The following is a 20,492-nucleotide window of genomic DNA, read 5'->3' on the forward strand; positions in this document are numbered from 1 at the left end:
GAAATGATCTTCTTTCTGTTACATCTGCAGATTTGTTGAAATTTTGCTTCTAATATCATTATTACATTTTCCTGAAATCAGTGAATCAAACATCATATCATGATCTAAATATTGCTATTTCTGTGACACTAACATCAAATTACGCCAGCAACATGTCTGCTAAATAATGATATGATTCGTAATAAACGACAGAATCACCCAGAGCCTTTTTCACTTGTTGCTAGGCAGAACTTGTGACGACACAATCATCTAAGCCCAACAAAAAATGTTCATGCGTGCATTTGAACATAGGCAACATGGGTCAGCATGCCATGCTGCCCCCACAACACGGAGAAAGGACAGTAATAGTCAGCAGTAAGACAGTTGACTCGTTTATACACTTTAGTCTACGACCATCTACGTCCATTCAGGGCTCATTGTACGATGGCCAGTTGGTCCACTTCCTGAAATCAAAGTTCCAAGAGAAGCTGTGGTAGGTATCAGCGAGCCTGTTTGCCGCCGTGTGTGAGAACGCGCTCGGGGAGGCTGCGTTGATGCGATCAGAGGCGCGTAGAAAGAGAGGACAAGTGATCAATGAGCGTGAGTGAGTGAGCTGAGCAAATGCCATTGTTATTCTGATCTTTGAAAACACACTGAGAACAATCCGCATTGTACCTGCAATCTCCACTCCAAAGTCAGCATGGAGGAGCATGACACAAAGGGCGGCCATCCCGTGACAGGGTTTGGGTCAGGCCAGGGTCAGGGGATGGTTAAAGGAGGAGGAGGGGGTGGGGTTAAGCAGGGCTCCGCCAGGTTACCACCACATAACGCCCTCATTTCCGCATTTCCTCCTTCTATGCCTGTTGTTAATGACTCCAATCGGAGGCGTTGCCAAAACGAGGAAACGCCAGCGCGGTATTGCTGTGACCATTTCACCCCGACCTGGTGTTTGCTTTGGGAGTAATTAGTGTTGACAGAGTCTACCTGGTGTGTATACGACATAACAACAAAGCTGATAGGCCTTGCCGAGCTTTATCCTCCGTGCCATCACTCACCCTCCATAAAAGTGGGATCGGCGAGCGCGGCTCACGGCCTATTGTGTCCACCCGTGTCCGAACACGATGTGAGCTTTGTCGGGAAAACAAACTGTTTGCCTTGGCTTGCTCTTTTTTACCTTGTGATAAACCACTTGTCTGTTTGCTTGGGCTCTCTGTTGCGTCGCCGTCGCTCGGAACACCTGACCAGGCTGTGACCTCGAGTTTGGAAGGACGGAAGGGTCTCAGCTGGCTGCTTACAAGGTGTCCTGCTGGCGTCCCGCCGACAGCATCAGCTGTTTTTCAGTGTCAGCCCAGGCTGGACAATAATACCCCTGCAGGGTGTCTCATTGCGTTGCTAGGGCACGGCCTGTATTATGCATGCTTAATGGACAATTAAAATCCTTTGGTACTACATCTCCCGGGCCTTTGATAAGGGGCTCCTCGGACTTCTTCTCTCTATACCTCTCCCCGGCGGGGGTCCCCATTGTCTGCTGTATTAGAAGACTGCAGTGACTGCAAACTAGGTTCATTTATCTCTGCTGGGCCCTTAAGGAGGGGACTCTTTTTACATCCCCCTTACCTTTATGGGCTGTAGTGTAGTAGCGGTGGCTGGTTGCAGACTTGGAGCAGCAGGAGCTGTCCACTGGGGTATTGGCTCTTTTTTTGCCAGACAGGACTGATGACCCTTTGCTGGCCAATAGAAAGAGAGATGGAGAGATGTTAATCCCCCCTTCTTGAGCCACCATCGCCACTGTGGTTCCTTCAGTCATACAAGAAAGGTCATCGCTGGGTCGGATCAAAGAATTCTGCTCTCACGTTGGCAGTTTGTATTGATTGTGAATCACTCCGTGAAATAAGTGGATCGCATGTGAATAGATCATCAAACGGTGCGATGTACTGTAGCTGTGACCTTTGACCCCTGACAGGAGGTGCACCTGCACAATTGAATGCAAAATGATCTGCCATTACAAACATAACGATACACACACAGAGCTTTACAAGGATTTTGTATTCTGCGTATATTTTAAATTATTTAAAAGTGAAAGACCATTTGCCATTTATTATTTAGGTATAATAATGATAAACTGTTAATCCTGGATATTGTTACTTTTCATGTACATACACCGCCATCACGTAAGACTCAAGGCTAAATTATTCCACGTGAGTAAAATGTAATGTATATATGTATAGACTTTAAATTATTATTATTTATTCTAAATTATTTGTACAAATTATGTTTACACTGTACATTGTTCATATTTGATGTCATCTATTTATTCTCCACATTATTATTTATTATGCCAGGCAACGACATTTCGACAATTTCACTGCTGTGTTATTGTGCAATTGTGCAAAAGTCTATCTATCTATATCTAAAAATCATGTGACGTCCCATCATCATGATAGTTACATATTTTGACATATTATGACACTGACATATTTTGGTCTTAGGTGCTGAATTTTATTTGCCACTACCCTGTGCAGTTATCTTCCTTCATGTTTTTTATGATTATATTGTATTTTGTTATTTTATGGTGAGGTTCGTAGAATGTGTTGCATACAGTATTGAATCCTATTAAATTGTGTACCTACTAAAGTGGACATCCAGGCTATATACTGTCTTTGGACACATGCATTGGGAGTGTGTCCTTATGTAATATATGCACACTGTCGCTTGTGTTGACTGAGGTTAATGAAGTCATCCATCCAGTTTAGGGCATCTCACAATGAGGTGTGAATCTCCACAAACACATCAATTTTACTTAAGCTCCCTTTCTGACACCATAGCAACTCAACATTTGAAGAAAAGCTGGATTTTCTACCGTAAAAATGCAGCGGAACCGAGTCGGCGCTGTGTAAGCTTTCAGAATCTGCACACTCGGATCCTGTAGCAGGGTGTGGGGGCGATTTCCGTGGGCAGCCCGCCTGCTCTCAGTCACCTTAGGGCTAGTTACACTTAGAAAAGATGGCCCGCTGCTGCAAAAAGAGGACGGGGTACGTCCTGCGGAGACCCAGGAGGTCTCTTATATGCAAGCCCACTACAATGAGGCCGGCCTGGGGTTGGGGAGGCAGGCTTTGATAGTACATGGCTCACACAGGGAGCTGGAGGCCTTTAAGCTGCTCCACTCTCTCGCTACCACTTCCCTCCTTAAAGTTCTCGCCCTCCCCCTGCTCTCCTTCTGCTCTTTGAATGACACTTTATTTTCAACCAAACCTCCAAATTTAAACTTCTAGTGTCTCCGCTGGCAGCCTTTAAACGCATCTTAGAAGTTGTCCCAGCAGTTAGAATTATGACCAGAAAAACAAAACGGGGCCTGAATAGCATCCTTTTCTCCCTCTGATGCTTTAAGAGGTCGAGATAACTGCCATTTTATGAGCACCCTTCCATTGTGTGGCCATGGGGGTCATGAGTCCAATGGAGTGCTTTATTGTCTTGCGGCTGTGTTTACAATGCCCGGCGGAGTGTTGCGGGGCCACGACTATGTTGCGGAGACAATATGAAGTCGGGAGGGCCGGACAAAATGGAGGACGGATATAAATCAAGCTTAAATGGCTGGTTTGTCTTTAATTTGACATTTGAAATTTAGGTGTAGGTGTTCACTATGTGATTTTTTAATGTATTCAAGTGTTTAGGTGATCCTTTCAGTCTTAGTAGCAGTTAAGCTAAGATAAATGTTGTATTAGTTTAACTACATTTTTAAAGAAATGGGATGCACCTCCTGGAGCTTGTGTTATTTATAGAACTGCTGATGTGTTGTCTGCAGTAGTTTGGAAAGTGTGAGGTGCAGCAGCTTGAAAAAAATAAAGACGGATTGTATTTTTACACCTGCTAAGGTGGCTTTCAGCGATACTAAAGGCAAAAGTTAATTTAAGAATTAAATCCAATAAATAAAATAGTTAAAATAAATGAAAGGATGCCCAATACCTCAATTTCCGATGCCAAGATCAGCAAATATCGATATGTCTAACATGACATGTCTCCTGTGGGGGAATGAACACGTATATGTTGTATATTGCATTTTTAAATATTATTATTTAATATTTAAATATTTATTAAATATTTGTAATAATTTGGTTTTTATGATCTGGAAAATATCTGCATTGTTATGCTGATATCGGGCCGATAATTATCAGTATGGATAATTATCGGACATCCCTAATATATATAGTAAAATAACAAACAGCTTTGATTATTGATATTAAATATATGTATATATGCGTATATATATAATGTAAGTATATATATATATATATATATATATATATATATATATATATATATATATATATATATATATATATATATATATATATATATATATATATATATATATACGTATATATATATATATACGTATATATATATATATATATATATATATAACATAAAAATACATACTGTAGTTTGTTTGGTGTCAGAACTCACCGTAATTTGTTGAAAAATGTACCCGTATATTTCATTATTTTAGCAACCAAAATAAAATAACAGGACTACTTTAGATGATTGATAAATGGTTCAATGCCGCTCACACCAGTACGTAATAGATATCGCACCTTGAGTGTCTGCTTCACAGGAATAGATAAACTACCCGAGGCTCTCCTTTTTCATCCACAAACATCCTGTTCCAGTTTCCAGCAGTGACACAAAATCAATGAGTCTATCACTGCTCACATTTAGTGTCATCACCTCACCCCGTTTCTTTATCGCCAACCTGTCCGTATGCGTCCATGCATCCCTGCGCTAGGGAGTTCCCGCTGCCTCACCTGGGTCACAGACTGGAAGATGGGAGATCTAGAGCGCAAACAAAACCTGTCTCTGCAACCGGCACAGTGTGTGTTGTGTGTGTGCGTGAGAGCGCAGGATAAGAATGTGTTTGACATTGCTTGTAATTGTGTAATATTTACTCTGTTGATATCAGAGGGGCCTTGCATCAGTAAACATGCATCTGATTGTCAGTGGTGTTGGTCAGGTGGGAGGGCTCGCATTCCTTTAGACCTCCAATAAGACACCCCAAGGAGTCCAGACATGGTATTCTAACCAGGCACTGTGAATATGGTGACCATAATGTTGCTGGGAGTTTTTGGACAGTGCGTGTAATCACACACAGTGCATGGCCTTGGCTGAGCTAAGCAGATAGCACCGATGGACACGGGTCAATGTGTTTGTTTGCTCTGGCCTTCCTCGCTCGGAGGCAAAGAGCGAGCAGGTGAGCTCAGTCGATGACGACAAGACCGCTACAATCTGTAGTAGAAGTTCTAGAGCAGCATTTTGCAACTGCTACATCATGACCTATTGTGGGCTGTTATAGACTTAGTAGAGTATACGCCCCCACCAAGGTCAAACTAGTGCCCTATTTGAACTTCCTGGTTCACAGAGGACGGATGATGGACCTACCTGTGGAGGTGACAACTGACAATAAATTCCTCTGATTATATAAATATATATTTTAAGGGTAAAATTATCATTTACTAAGTTGTTAATAATGCATTAAAAAGACATATAATTGCGAGGAGCATTATGATAACACTCGAGTAGCAATGGATTAAAATACCTTTTTTAATTTTAATGTTTCAGCAAAGCACACTACGTGTTGCTGATTCATACTGTCCATGCATTTTTTTTGTCGAGTGAGACCACTGATAACCTGCCATGGGTCCAAATAAAGTTGAAATTATGTACGGGAAGTCCACATCAACAAGAAGTTCAATATAGCATTGTTTTCTATAATAACTATAATTATTCCCCATAAAATCTAGGGAATTTTTAGGTGTGTGGAACAGCTTAAATGTATTTACATTATTTCTCTTGTGACAAATTGCCTCCCTTTTTGGATAAATAACAAACAATAACAAAAAACAAGGTACCACAGTACAGCATTCACTCCCCCGCATATTTCCTGATTTATTTATTTTTCTTTATTTTAGTTTTTTTTCATGGTAATTCACTATCTGCAGGAGAAAATATATGAACCCAGCAGAGAGTAATACTTTCCAGCAGGAAGATGCTTTGACAAGATATAACTGTGTAACTATCTGCGTTTTTTCCCTCAATTTGCTGTGAGTACAGAAACACTTTATAAGTTGGCAAAGCTAATAGGTATAATGACAACAAAGTATATTTTTATGGATACATTTTCAACATTCACATCCCCCACAAAGACAATAGAAATCATTACTGCTATTCCAATTGGTGTTTCAGGTGTGTAATAATAACCTAATAATGTGAAACTCTTATGAAAAAGCGTCAAATAATGCCAATGCATATGGTGCTCCATGAAATCTCTCACTAATGTCGTCTCTTTGCGTATGTCAGTGCGATACAGCCAGGGTCCCGGCGAGGTCACGTCCTCCACCAGCATCAGCCACCATGTCAGCAGTGCCATGGCCACCACCCAGTCAGCGCTCCAGGAGGTTTCTCCGGGAGGACTGGACCCCAGCCACAGTCTGCTGTCACCCGACGCCAAGATGGTGAGTGAGCACACCTGGGCCCCCCTCCCTCCGTCACCCTCAGATTAGATAAGAGCGACCCTGCATTTAGCATAAAGTTCCTCTCCCATGGAGACAACAATTAGCACATTGTGGATTTGGATACTGCGCTGACTTGTAGCGTGCACCATGGCAGTGGCAGCAGGCGTGCGCGTCCTTTGGGCCAACAAAGAAACATTCTCTCCTTATTGATTAAACGCCAAATGGATTGCTGCCAGATAAATGACGCATACATTTGATTCTGTTTTTTTTTTTTTTTTTTTAGTTTCTTTCCTCTGCCCTGGTCTAATATTTGGTTTGTGACAAGGAAACGTGTGTGCAGCATTTGGAAGGTGGTGCAACTGTGCTTTCCATGTGATGAGTCACAGTACTGAAGCACTTTGAAGACATACGTACAACACAACCCTAGACAACTATTTGACTGTTTACAAAGCTCCTTCTATTCTTTTATTTTAATTGTCACAAAAATATTTCACCATTTATCATGCCAAGAGTAGTCGGACCACCCTGGAAAGGACAAAAGTGCCGCTGCACATAATTTTAGTTTTCTTTCTTTTTTTTCCCATATCAGTGTTTTGCAGAGTGTGAGTGTTACCCTTTTTCTAAAGCAATTAAGTAAACATCGACATGTATCACCCATCATTAGGTACACCTGCATCCCACCGATATTGATATTGAATGGGAGATGATATTTTGTCAATACCAGAATTTTTATGGAATTCTATTTATTGATTAATTTATCAGTTTGATTTTAAAAAAATATACACATGAATTTTACTGATTTAGTTTATTTTAGTGTTTTTGTGTTATTAATGTAAATAATTCTATTTATGTCTATTGTGTGATCCCCAACCCCAATTAGTTTATTTTTAACTATTTATACAATATTTATTTATTTATTGTATTTAGTTATTGTAATCTGTATTTATTATAGCACTGGATTTTTTTCAACCTTTTTCATCATTCAATATTATACAAAATTATATAAATATATTGATTTATGTTACATTTTCCTTAATATTTTAGTGTCTACCGTATATTCCGGACTTGGGCGTATCTGATTATACATACAAATTTACAAAGAAAAAATATTTTGGGTGTCAATACGTTGCAGGTGTCCACGTTGTTACATGGAATATTTACAGAGAAAGACGCACTATAAACCTTGCAATCCTACCTACACTCGGTGTAGTCATCAGTTTTTAGCTCAACACAATCGCTGTGTAAGACTTCAAGGTGATATTAGCATCCACGTCACCACTTCCTGAATCTGCACTCATGGGAGTTCTGTTAGAAATCTGAATGAGAAGATTTAGGCATAGAGATTGTATACTGATTAAAATTGTAATTGTTTGTAGTTACTGGTCATTGCATGCAAGGCTGTTGTCGGTGAAAAAAAGACTTTAATTCATGTAATGTCTGTCCCAGATCTCAGGTTCGGGCGGAGGCCTACCCCCAGTGAGCACGCTGACCAACATCCACAGTTCTCATCACAGCCACCAGCAGACACAAAACCTCATCATGCCTCTCTCTGGAGTCATGGCCATCGCACAGAGTATGTCCTCCCTACCACAAGCAGCATATTTTGTCTTTTGGGTCTTCCTGTGTGATGAACCGCATGATGCTTCGCTGCCAGGTTTAAACACGTCGCAGTCTCAGACGGTGCCGGTGATCAACAGCGTGGCGGGCAGCTTGGCGGCGCTGCAACCCGTCCAGTTCTCCCAGCAGTTGCACAGTCCGCACCAGCAGAGCCTGATGCAGCAGTCGCCCAGTCACATGAGCCAGCAGCCCTTCATGGCCACCGTCACACACTCGCACAGTCAGTAGCAACAACATTTTCTAAACTGGCCCACTAATGTTGTATTTATTATTATTACAGCTAATAGGCAAGCTGCTTAATATGGCACAATCAGAGGAGAAAGAACAGGAAGATGTCAAAATAAAACAAAACAAAAAATACCTGGCCAGAAAAGAAACAACCTTAAAAATATTTTATTTAGTATAGTATTTTTTGTATATTTTTAGTTTTTTTTCCCCACAATACGTTGGGGTATTTATATTTATATAAATGTTGTTTTGTTCAATTTTTTAAAGAAGAGGATGATCAAATATACTGGAAAATAATATTACATTAATATATTTAATAATATAAACAAAAATAGCAAGCTAAAAATATATAAAATTATTTGCAGCATTTTTTACAATATTGGAAAATATTAAATATATGCAACTAAATATTTTAACAATAATACAGTTGACATATGTTGTAAATAAACACATATAAGTAATTAATAATACGTAATTAATAATAACAATTTTAATGTATTTAAATTTCACATTCTAATAAAATAACAATAATAACTAAAACATTCATAATATAAACAAAAATAGCAAGCTAAAAATATATAAAATTATTTGCAACCTTTTTTTTTACAATATTGGAAAATATTAAATATATGCAACTAAATATTTTAACAATAATACAGTTGACATATGTTGTAAATAAACACATATAAGTAATTAATAATACGTAATTAATAATAACAATTTTAATGTATTTAAATTTCACATTCTAATAAAATAACAATAATAACTAAAACATTCATAATATAAACAAAAATAGCAAGCTAAAAATATATAAAATTATTTGCAACCTTTTTTTTACAATATTGGAAAATATTAAATATATGCAACTAAATATTTTAACAATATTACAATTGACATAATATGTTGTAAAGAAACACATAAGTAATTAATAATTAATAATAAGTAATTAATATTTTTATATATTTTATATATTTTTTTATTATAATTTTACTGTATTTAAATTTAGGCGGCATGTTTTGGTTTGGCAGTTTGCATGTTCTCCCCGTGCATGCGTGGGTTTTCTCCGGGTACTCCGGTTTCCTCCCACATTCCAAAAACATGCTAGGTTAATTGGTGACTCCAAATTGTCCATAGGTATGAATGTGAGTGGGAATGGTTGTTTGTCTATATGTGCCCTGTGATTGGCTGGCGACCAGTCTCGGGTGTACTCCGCCTTACTCCCGAAGACAACTGGGATAGGCTCCAGCACCCCCTGCGACCCTCGTGAGGAAAAGCGGTAGAAAATGAATGAATGAATGTATTTAAATTTCACATACTAATAAAATAATAACAATAATAATTACAACAGTGAGTGTGAATGGTTGTTTGTCTATATGTGCCCTGTGATCGGCTGGCGACCAGTCCAGGGTATACCCCGCCTCTTGCCCAAAGACAGCTGGGATAGGCTCCAGCAACCCCCCGCGACCCTCTTGAGGAAAAGCGGTAGAAAATGAATGAATGAATGAATGAATAAATGAATAATTAAAAGATAAAAAAAATAATTCATGTCAGAGATTTTGAGAGGGAGTCAAAAGGCAGTGAAAGGTGTGTCCCAATACTTCTGTCTTAAGTCTGGACTTAAGTCTAGAAAGCCACTCATTCCTCATAAATGTTCCTGTCCTCCCCAGTGTACCCTCACAAGCAGGAGCCTCCCCAATATTCCCACCCGTCGCGCTTCCCCTCGGCCATGGTGGTGACCGACGCCAACAGCATCAGCACACTCAGCTCCATGTCCTCCAGCAAGTCGGTGAGCCCCTCTGACACGCCCCTCTGTCCAGCTCCTCCTTGTCCTCCTTATGCTCCCCTACACCTCACGACGCAGCGTTGATGCTAATATTTGCATGCCTCGTACACTTGATAACCAGGAAGTAGACGGCACCAAGAGAGCTTTGTGTGTGTGTGTTATGATGTGTGTGTTGACTTGTGTAATTCCTGTCACATTAGGACGCTCCAGTAAACAAGATGGTGCAACTCGGGAGTCTCTCCTGGGTAAATACTGTTTTATTAGTTGAGTTTGTCACCCCCCACCCCTCAAGAAATGCTCTCTATGTGGGACAAAAGGATAGGTGGCACACTCCTCTCCTCCATCCTTCCATTTCCTCTCCAATCACTGGCTAGCTCCTTCAAGCTGAACGTGCCGTGATTGATGCCACCCTCCTTTCCAGCAGGAAATGAGCCACGCTCTTCTAATCAAACTTCTCAAGCTCGGTGAAGCTTTTGCTTTCTGTCATGCTACGCTCAGATGAGCACGGCCGACCAGCCTTGGGGAGAGTGATACTGGTGGTGATACTGGTGGTGATACTGGTGGTGATACTGGTGGTAGGGGGTGGGAGCAACTTTCTGCCTCTTCTTCTTCTTCTTTTTCACTGCACTGCTTCCTCTTTCCGACTTCGCTGATCACTCTAGCCTGAAACGTCATCATCAGTGGTGCGTTCACACGCTCAATTTCCCACGCTGAGGCCCACTGCATGATTGATGGGGGCATCCCTGTGGCTTGGTGGGTGCTTCAACAGAAACAGCATATATTTATCCGCTATTCCATGTAAATTAGGATGACATTTATTTACATATGTCTTCCCATTATATTATATTACATTACATTATATTATGTTATAAAATCAAAATGTGATTGACAAAATATTTATAATATTTTCTAAAAAAAAATACAAAAATAAAAAATCCATTCACATGTTCACTACAATATACTATATTTTTAAAGCAGAAAAAATGCAATTCTGTTGACATGCATAAAATCCATTGACTTACACATAGTACAATTTCAACATTTAGAATAAAATTGTACAAAAAATGGAAAATAAAATGTAAAAAAAGAACAAAAAAGTAAAATATTTAAAATAAAATCAAAATCCATTGACTTACACACAGTACAATTTTAATACTCAGAATAAAATTGTACAAAAAACAGAAAATAAAATGTAAAAAAAGAACAAAAAAAGTAAAATATTTAAAATAAAAGCAAAATCCACTGAAAAATGTACACTGTATCCTAAAACATTTAAAAATAAATATTTAACATACAGTTTTTAAAAAAAAAAACCCATTGATGTATATTACAGTAGGTGTGTCACAAGATCTCATGAGATGAAAAAACGTGGCCCTTTTGTGAGTCATACAGTGGTCTTTGTCTCGGTGGGTGGAGGCGGGGCCTCTTGCGCACACAGAGTGCATATGAGCAGATATAACATATACAGTAGATTGCAATATATTATCATATTATCATGCAATATATTATCATCATCATCCATCCGTTTTCTTTGCCGCTTATCCTCGCTAGGGACGCGGGGGTACGCTGGAGCCTATCCCAGATGACTTCGGGCGAGAGGCGGGGTACACCCTGGACTGGTCGCCAGCGGGGCACATATAGACACCCCTAACGGCACCCCCTAACTAGTATGTGATGTACACATACTAGTATGTATGAACAGAATGACTGAGCAAAACAAGCCGGAGTTGATCAAGTCGTAGCGTTGCGGTGTAGTAGAACAAAGTGATGGAGTTGTGGGAGTGAGCCCTTCAAAGTAGACATAGAAATCTTCAGGTGAAAATAATGAATATTAGATGGTATTGGAAGGGAAACTGCAATGTGCTTCTTGGTGTGATTTGAAAGAACAGGAAGATGTCAAAATAAAACAAAACAAAAAATACCTGGCCAGAAAAGCAACAACTTTAAAAATATTTTTAAATATGTTTTAGAGTAGTAAATTATTGTAGTAATATTTAGTATAGTATTTTTTGCATATTTTTAGTTTTTCCCTCTTTGGGGTATTTATATTTATATAAATGTTGTTTTGTTCAATTTTTTTTTTAAAAGAGGATGATCAATTATACTGGAAAATAATATTACATTCATATATTTAATAATATAAACAAAAATAGCAAGCTAAAAATATATACAATTATTTGCAACATTTTTACAATATTAGAAAATATTAAAGATATGCAACTACATTTTTTAACAATATTACAATTGACATAATATGTTGGAAATAAACACATATACAAGTAATTAATAATAATTTTAATGTATTTAAATTTCACATACTAATAAAATAATAACAATAATAATTAAAACATAAAAAAATAATTCATGTCAGAGATTTTGAGAGTGAGTCAAAAGGCCTTGTAGTGATGAGACTGCAATGTGCGTCTTGGTATGATTTGATTGATTGAAGCAACAATTAGTCCAGCAGGGCCCTCCCAGGTATTTCCTTATCAGGTGCAGCCTTCTTCCCAACGTGCTCAGCCTTTTTTTTTTTTTTTACAACACTCCCTGTTTACCGAGCAAGCCTCCATTCTACCTGCCGCATTCACCTTCCTGCGTCTCCATTATGAGCGAGCCGGGTCTCGGCCGCAGGTCACCTTTTTTATCAGGTGTTTGCGGGGCCGCGACGCTGGAGGTCAGCTGCAGAAATAAATTCCACAAACAATCTTAGAGGAGAGGGGCGAGGAATTTATTTGGGCAGGTGTGTCTCACCGAGGGCTGTTTGCGTAGGTTTTGTGTGTCAGGAAGTGTCACATGACCCGACTGCTTTTATTGTTTTATGTAACTGTGCCCTACTTTTTTTCCTTCTTTTTTTTTTCCAGTGTCCTCTTCAAGCTTGGTGAGAGCGTGCACACCTGACCTCCTCGCTGCCCGGCAACCGCAGCGCATTTTTTCCACCCTCTTCCTCCTCCCGGTGTAACCATGGCAACTATTAATGTGGATGATGAAGTCAGTGGACAAACAAGAGGAGCAGCGAGGTCACATGATCAAGCTGGATGGCTGATTTCCAACACAGTATTTCCTCGGTGACCCCCTTTTTGCAAAGGAACAAACAAACAAAAAAACATTTGAAAGCGGAAGTCTTTGAACTGTGCGACAATCCCGACACGTTTGATCTCGTGGATGATTGCCTTCTTCTCCACAAAGTCTTCCATGTTTGCCGAATGCCTGCGAGGTGTTTTTTGTTCTTGTGTGCATACTGTGATATATTTTTTTGACAATCTTGAGAGGACTATGCAAAGTTGTGCAAGACTATAAATAATGAATACATATATACTGTACATATATATATATATGATGTTATACATGCACTATACGAGTGAAGGCACCAAAACAAGGCAGTTGTGCTTCAAGCTGCCTGCAGACAAAGAAAAAACAAAACAAAACAAATACACTACAAGTCCCCCCCCCCCGACAGCCATGTTTTGGTATGGTTCATAATTCTGCCCCATCATCCCAGCTTGAATGAAAACATAAATTGTTGTCGTGAGCAGCTCTCGTCACACTGGAATCCACCCCCAAGCGGAGGGGGGGAGTCTGGGTGTCCCAACAGCCATTCTTAACAGTATTAGAAAATCCCAGTGGCCCCACCCTCGTACCCACTCACCCACCCTTCTCCAGTTGAGCATTAGGTCATTATTAGTTCAAGTCGTTGTTGTGACTGTTATCCGCTTACTGCCATCTGATCGGAGGGCGCTCGTACGTCTGATTTGCTGTATTATTTTTGTATAAAGTCATAAATCAATCGTAAATCATTATTTATACCTTCTCAGAAAATATTGAGTAAAAGTTTTGTTTTTCAAAGTGAACAAAGTGTTTTGCTCTGCTTGTGTTACACATACAGTACATTTAAAAGCATGAACTGTCATTATTATTGTCATATTTTTCAGATTTTTTTCATAGGAGGCCCCACAAAAGTGTGGGTTTAGACTTGGGCTTTATTGATCCACATGGGAAATGGCTTGGTTATAGAAGACATTTGAATATGAATACAAAATTATAAAAAATAATATTAGATAAACAAGATTTACAAATAGTGTGTAAAAGTATGAGTAAAAAAACTGCAAAAATAAAACAAATCTGCAGTACTTTCACAAGAATGAAGTGAAAATATTAAATGAAACAAATTTAACAATAGTTATCTAACAAAAAAGTCATTATTTTGCAAAGATGATGTAATAATGTGAGGAAAATGAATGTCGGCATATGACAAAAAATAACTAAATAAAGTTATTTTTAGAAAATTATTTTGGGACAAAAGTTAACAGAATAAAGTTATCATATTAGGAAAAGAAAATTATTAGTATTATTTAAGAAGAAAGATATAATATTTGGAAAACATTTTTAAATGGAAAAACAGCTTGCAGGAAATGGAAAAACAGAACAAAAAGCCAAGTTCATACTAATAATTCACATTGTATTGTATATCATTTCTTAGCATATCTTTCTGTTGTTTTCCATCCATCCATTTTCTATAGCGCGTGTAGATTAGCACGATTAGGGTCGTGGGGTGGCCCTCATATTTTTTCATGTCAGTATGTGTTCTCAGTAGGCCAACCTGATACAGTAGCTCCCCACTGAAAGCAACAAATAATGGACGCACCCTTTTTGACAGACTCATCCTGAGAATGTTTCTCACTTATTAAACACATTTTAAATAAATATCAAATATTCTAGCAAATGGGGAAAAACACAAATAATAGAAACTCTCATAAAAAATACACATTTTTTACAAGAATCTCCCCTTCAACATCAACATTTGCAATAAATAATATAATAAATTGTAAAATACCCACTTTAAACACATTTAAGTGAGATTTCATGATGAATAATAATGTTGGATCTATGAACAGATGGAATGGGAGTCCTGGTATCGCCTTTAGCCTGGTTGTCATGCTAGTGCTGCCGCTGTGCTTCCGTCTGCTGTAGCAAATTTTGAGGCCGGATTGGTCAACCGCTTTGTATTTTGTAGGTTGAAAAACTGCAACTAATGTGCGATCACCTCATAATTTGCTGTTTGAATTTTCAAAATTGTGTCACAATTTTGACTGTAGTTTAATTTTAGGTTAGTTTTATGACCAGACAACAATTTAAAGAGTGTTGCATTTCTCGGAATGACTCATGTCTGACTTTTCCAGGCCTTTATGGGAACATTTCACATGAGGAAAAAAAAGAAGATGCCTCATAATACCTCCTTAGGCCTCACCGTCCCTCATTATACAAATACACATCACCTACCGTGCTTCCAACCAATAAGCATTCATGTTTATCTCGCTTGAAGTTGGGAAATATGCAGAAAATTTGAAAATAATTCACCAATATGTGTGATATTTTCAGACAGGTTCCTAATTTAGAGCACATCCCAGCGTTATGCACTGCATAGATGGTTAAATGATGCTAGCTAAGGCGAGGCGAGCCAACCACCCGGCGTGACCTGCAACCATCTTGACCTGCAGCCTGGCGTCCCGCTGGGCCCGGCCTTGTAATCCACTGACGTTGCCCCATTTGGTTTTCAATGCCCTCTTTGATTTTCACACCCAGGAAGCCTCCAAAGATCTGAGCAGGCCTTCTTTTTACTTCTTCTTTCACTCGCCCATACCAAAAGAAACTGAAGGCAGATAGAAGAGCATCTGTTTGGGTCTGTAGGCAAACCTGCCAACGTGAAGACTAATGCAGCTTGAATGCTAACGCTCATTAGCAATGCTAATGCTTTGCTTTGCTATCCAAACCCGCTTGTTTGACTTCACTTTTTCCTAAGAATAATATTGCTCTTTTAGTGCAGAATTTTCATTTCAGTGATTATTGTTTTTAATTCAAATATTTATTTTCTTAAGTTTAGTCTTGTAAAATTGTGACATTTTTCTTGTTAGAATACAACTTTCCATTTTAATATTTTGACTTAAAATTACAGCTGCTTTTGAATTTTTTTTTCCAACAATTTTAACTTTCATCCTGTAAATTTTATTTTCATAATTAAGACTATATTCCCGTGACATTGTAACTTTTGTTATCTATACTATACAACTATAATCTTAACTTTGTTTTTTACGTAGTTTTTTCTCATAATATCACAATGTTATTGCAACTTTTTTTCTCTTAATATTTTGGCTTTTTTCTTGTAAAATAACTTCCGCTTTTTTCAGTTACCATCATTTATTGTTAAATTATGTTTTATGAATGTGCCACGGGCCAATCAAAAAACAGCAGTGGGCCACACTTTGGACACCCCTGACATGATATAATAGGAGCACAATTAGCACCATTAAATAAACTAGAATAACTGAAATCGGAAAACCGGAGTAAACTCCAACCTAAATGCTCCATCCGCCCTTCAGAGGTCATGGCGAGGAGCGAGCTGCCACCACCAGGGAGTGGTGGACACATACAAAGAGACAGAAAGTGGAAGCTGCGGGGTGAATGCCGCCGTGTGTTTAGGCGTGTCACAAGAAAGGATGCTACATCAACTCCAGCTGAGGCCCAAAGGGGTTAATGGATAAGACTACCCAGCAGGGGTTAAGGGTCAGGAGGCCACTCTCTTCCAGGGCTAATTGGTCACTGCGACCGAGCAGAGTTTTTAGCCCAAGAAATACATACCCATGCCAGGGCCTGACAGCAGTCTTCCATCATGACATCCCGCATCAAGCACTCTTCTGTTGTGTCATGGAGATGAGTTGCGTCGCCACAGCAACGCTCACTCACCTTCTTGTACCACCCACAGGGACACTTCTGCTTTGATAACGGAAGCGTACAAATTCCTGTCATTTACAAAAAATCTAATGTAACCAAGGAGGATACGTTCATATGAATGTGGCTTTATACATACATTTGTATTATACTTATTTATTTCGCATCTATATACGGTGGTGTGAAAAAGTGTTTGCCCCCTTCAGATCGTCAAACAAATTTAAATATCAGTCCATTACAACACAACTGAACACAAAATACACTTTTTAAATGAAACTTTTTATGATCACGGGAGAAAAAGTGAGAAAAAGTGATTGCCAACCAACTAAAACATAAAAACGTAAAACATAACTGAGATTAATTGAGATCTATCAGTCTGGAAAAGGTTATAAAGCCATTACTAAAGCGTCGGGACTCCAGCAAACCACAGTGAGAGCTATTATCCACAAATAGTGAATACATGGAACAGTGGCCAACCTTGCCAGGAGTGCCTCAGTTAAGGTCAGTGTTCATGACTCAACTACAAGAAAGACACTGGGCAAAAACAACCTGCATGGCAGCATTCCAAGACCAAAACCACTGCTGAAGAAAGACAACATTAAACCTCCATTTAGCCAGAAAACATCTTGATAATGCACAATATCTTTGGGATAATACTCTGGTCTTACGAGACAAAAGTTAAACTTTTTGGAAGTTGTGTGTTCCATTACATCTAGCATAAAAGTAACACCACATTTCAGAATCATAGCAACAGTAAAATATGGTGGCGGTAGTGTGATGGTCTGGGGCGTTTTTGCTGCTTTCGAACCTGAGAGACTTGCTGTGATAAATGGAACCATGACTTCTGCTGTCTACCAAAAAATCCTGTTTGTAACCTCAAGCTGAAACCAACTTGGGTTGAAGCCTTGAAGACTTTGGAGTGACCTAGTCCAAGTCCTGACCTGGATCCTATTGAGATGCTGTGACAAAGGCGGTTTGTGCTGGAAACCCTACCAATGTGGCTGAATGACAACAATTCTGCAAAGATGAGTGGGCCAAAATTCCGCCGCAGCGCAGGAAGAGACTCATTGCAAGTTATGGGAAACAGTTGATTGCAGTTGTTGCTGCTAAGGGTGGCTTAACCAGTTATTAGGTTTAGGGAGCAATCACTTTATTCTCATTTAATAATACAAATTTTTCATTTAAAAACAGCATTGTGTTCATTTTAGGTCCACATTCCCGTTATTAGCATGCAGGCTAGGCCGCGTCCGAGCTGACAGATTGATGTTGTCATGCGGAGGCTGTCTGCCGATCCACGTTGGACGCCTTGGTGATTTACGGCCTGCCGAATGGGAGCGGGGTTAATGTTCACCTTTCTGGCCGGACCTCCTCACCGTGTGGGGCTGCATGAGGACGAGGGGGCCCGACCTGGCTCGCACCGCAGGGAGGGCCCCAGCTCTGATGTTGGCGGACCTGTGAATGGACTCAGTGAGAGACTGATGGTGCCTTTTATGATCCTCAATTGGAGACGTCAATGAATGCAAACATCTGGTGATGAGCTCTGGTTGCAATCCTTAATTTCCCTCATTAGTCTCTCATTAGATTGCCAATGCATGTCTTGCTATTGACTTTCAAAGCATCAATAGTTCGGAAAACATGGGATAGACAACCATTTCATATGCTAAATGCATCACAGTAACAGTGTCATCGGTAGCAAATCTCCTGCTAAGTGGGAGGAATGTGATGATAACCATAGAACAGAAATGACTGCAATGTAATGCAGTACATAACTGTGTAATGCAAACATTACAGTTATCCCTCCTTTATTGCGGGGACAGCGATAAGTTTATTTCCGCAATGTAGGATTCAATATTAATAAAGTGAATATTTTCATAGTTAGAACCTAGTTCTAACTTGTTCAAAGTTATAAAGTCATAAATATACAGAAAAAAATAGAAAATTTACCTTTCCATAGCTGTCTCAGGCAAAGCCCGTTACAGCTGAATATTCAAATAATCTGAGATTTTGAGAATTGTAAATTTACGAAAAAAACTCAAATAAAACAAAATAAACATAAAAATAAACATAAACAAATAAAGAATAAAGTTGTACATTTACGAGAAAAACTGTCATAACCTTTGTCATAAGTCCCCCTTTCCATAGCTGTCTCAGGCAATGCCTGTTATGATGTATTAAAATGACCTGAGATTTCGAGAAGTTGTAAATTTACAACTTTTAATATTAAAACTTTAATATTTAAATATTAAATCAATTTAATATATTTAATATATTAATTAATATAATTTAATATATTATTAGTTTAATATATTTAATATTAAAACTAAAAAAATATATATTAAAAATATTAAAACTAATTAAAACTTTTACTTAAAAAAATAAAAATTTAAAAAACTATTAAAAACTAGTTAAAACTTTTAATATTACCAGAATAAAGTCTGATATTTATGAGAATAAAGTTTAGAAATTTAGAAGAGAAAAAAAAACTATAACTTTAGGTTACAGGCATTGCCTGAGACAGCTATGAAAAGGGTGCAACTTCTGTGACCTTTGGCCTTCGTCAAAGGTAATATTATATGAATTTAAAACTTCATCCTGGTAAATGTATGTTTATTTCTTTTTCAATGTGGCCCTAATGCTCCGTCATATGTTAGGCTGATGTACGCAGTAATTTGTTGTGCCTTATTCGATTTATGACAATGAAGAACTATTGTCTATTCCATGCCATTGTTATCAATAGAATAATTCAGTGAAATCATGGTAACATATTGTGTTTTTATTTAAAAATGTGCATTACCATCAATATGAATTCACTCAATAGTGTTGCTAGTGTGCTAGCGGCTATTAGCTTAAAAGGCTAGCCCCCGAGGTCTGGCACGTGCCCGAGTACGGGAGCCTTTGAGGCCCAAAAAGTCTCTGGGATGATGGAACGAGCATTTAAAAATGAGATTATATGAAATGTGACAAGACCGAACCTCCATTTGTAGCTGGCGGCATCGCCCTCCAGTGTCATGCGCGTATGCGGCCTCTAAATCACCGCAGTGGAATCAAAGTGAGGCGTATGAAAGGCTGACTGATGGATAGCAGCGAAGGCCTTGTCATCGGCCGCTTTGCTCGCCTCCCATTAAGCTGTAAATCTTTCACCGCAGCCAATGACACAAAAGCCACGGAGGCTTTTTTCCCCCCTCGTTACTCCACCTTGTCAGCAGCGCGACAATGAAATCACCACGTGAATCACTTTGTCACCACGCACACAATGGCCACCATATTTGGGGTTGCCTGTAAAAATGTCTGACATGACATCTGCAGGTACCTTGAATTATTGCAACGGATGTCATGTGATTTCATGACAAATGGACTTAAACAACAGGAAGTATAAACAGCTGAAAACTATAATCATCATTACTGAAATATTTGACCCTTGGTGTTGTGAAAAAACTGACTTTGTCTTTTTGAATTGTACTACATAAAAAATTGAACTTTTTTATAATATAATAATAATTTAACTAGAAAATTCCCACAGAAATTTTGATGGGCATGCAACCTGTCCTGTGAACCTCGAGCCCAGTGTCTGTTGTGCCACGCCACTGAGCAATGCAGTGCGTACATCACCTGAGGAATTTATCAAAAAAGCTAACATGCTAACTGTTAGCATGCTA

At 38.7% G+C, this 20,492-nt stretch overlaps 1 protein-coding gene across 7 annotated transcripts in view; it reads left to right on the forward strand.

Annotated features, from left to right (window-relative positions):
• hnf1ba (HNF1 homeobox Ba) overlaps positions 1–13,956 on the forward strand; it is a 37,491-nt gene extending 23,535 nt beyond the window's left edge. For 3 of the 7 annotated variants that reach the window (XM_058080410.1, XM_058080406.1, XM_058080413.1), the window contains 4 exons: positions 6,331–6,485; positions 7,932–8,322; positions 9,998–10,116; positions 10,314–12,968. In XM_058080410.1, the coding sequence (XP_057936393.1) occupies positions 6,331–6,485; positions 7,932–8,322; positions 9,998–10,116; positions 10,314–10,487 (839 nt within the window). In that variant the 3' untranslated portion in view covers positions 10,488–12,968. The other 4 variants (XM_058080412.1, XM_058080409.1, XM_058080408.1 and 1 more) reach the window with 4 other exon arrangements.
• Positions 13,957–20,492: the final 6,536 nt, after the last annotated feature.

This window comes from Doryrhamphus excisus, chromosome 8 (genome assembly GCF_030265055.1).
Source record: "Doryrhamphus excisus isolate RoL2022-K1 chromosome 8, RoL_Dexc_1.0, whole genome shotgun sequence".
In the NCBI taxonomy this organism is placed as follows: domain Eukaryota; kingdom Metazoa; phylum Chordata; class Actinopteri; order Syngnathiformes; family Syngnathidae; genus Doryrhamphus; species Doryrhamphus excisus.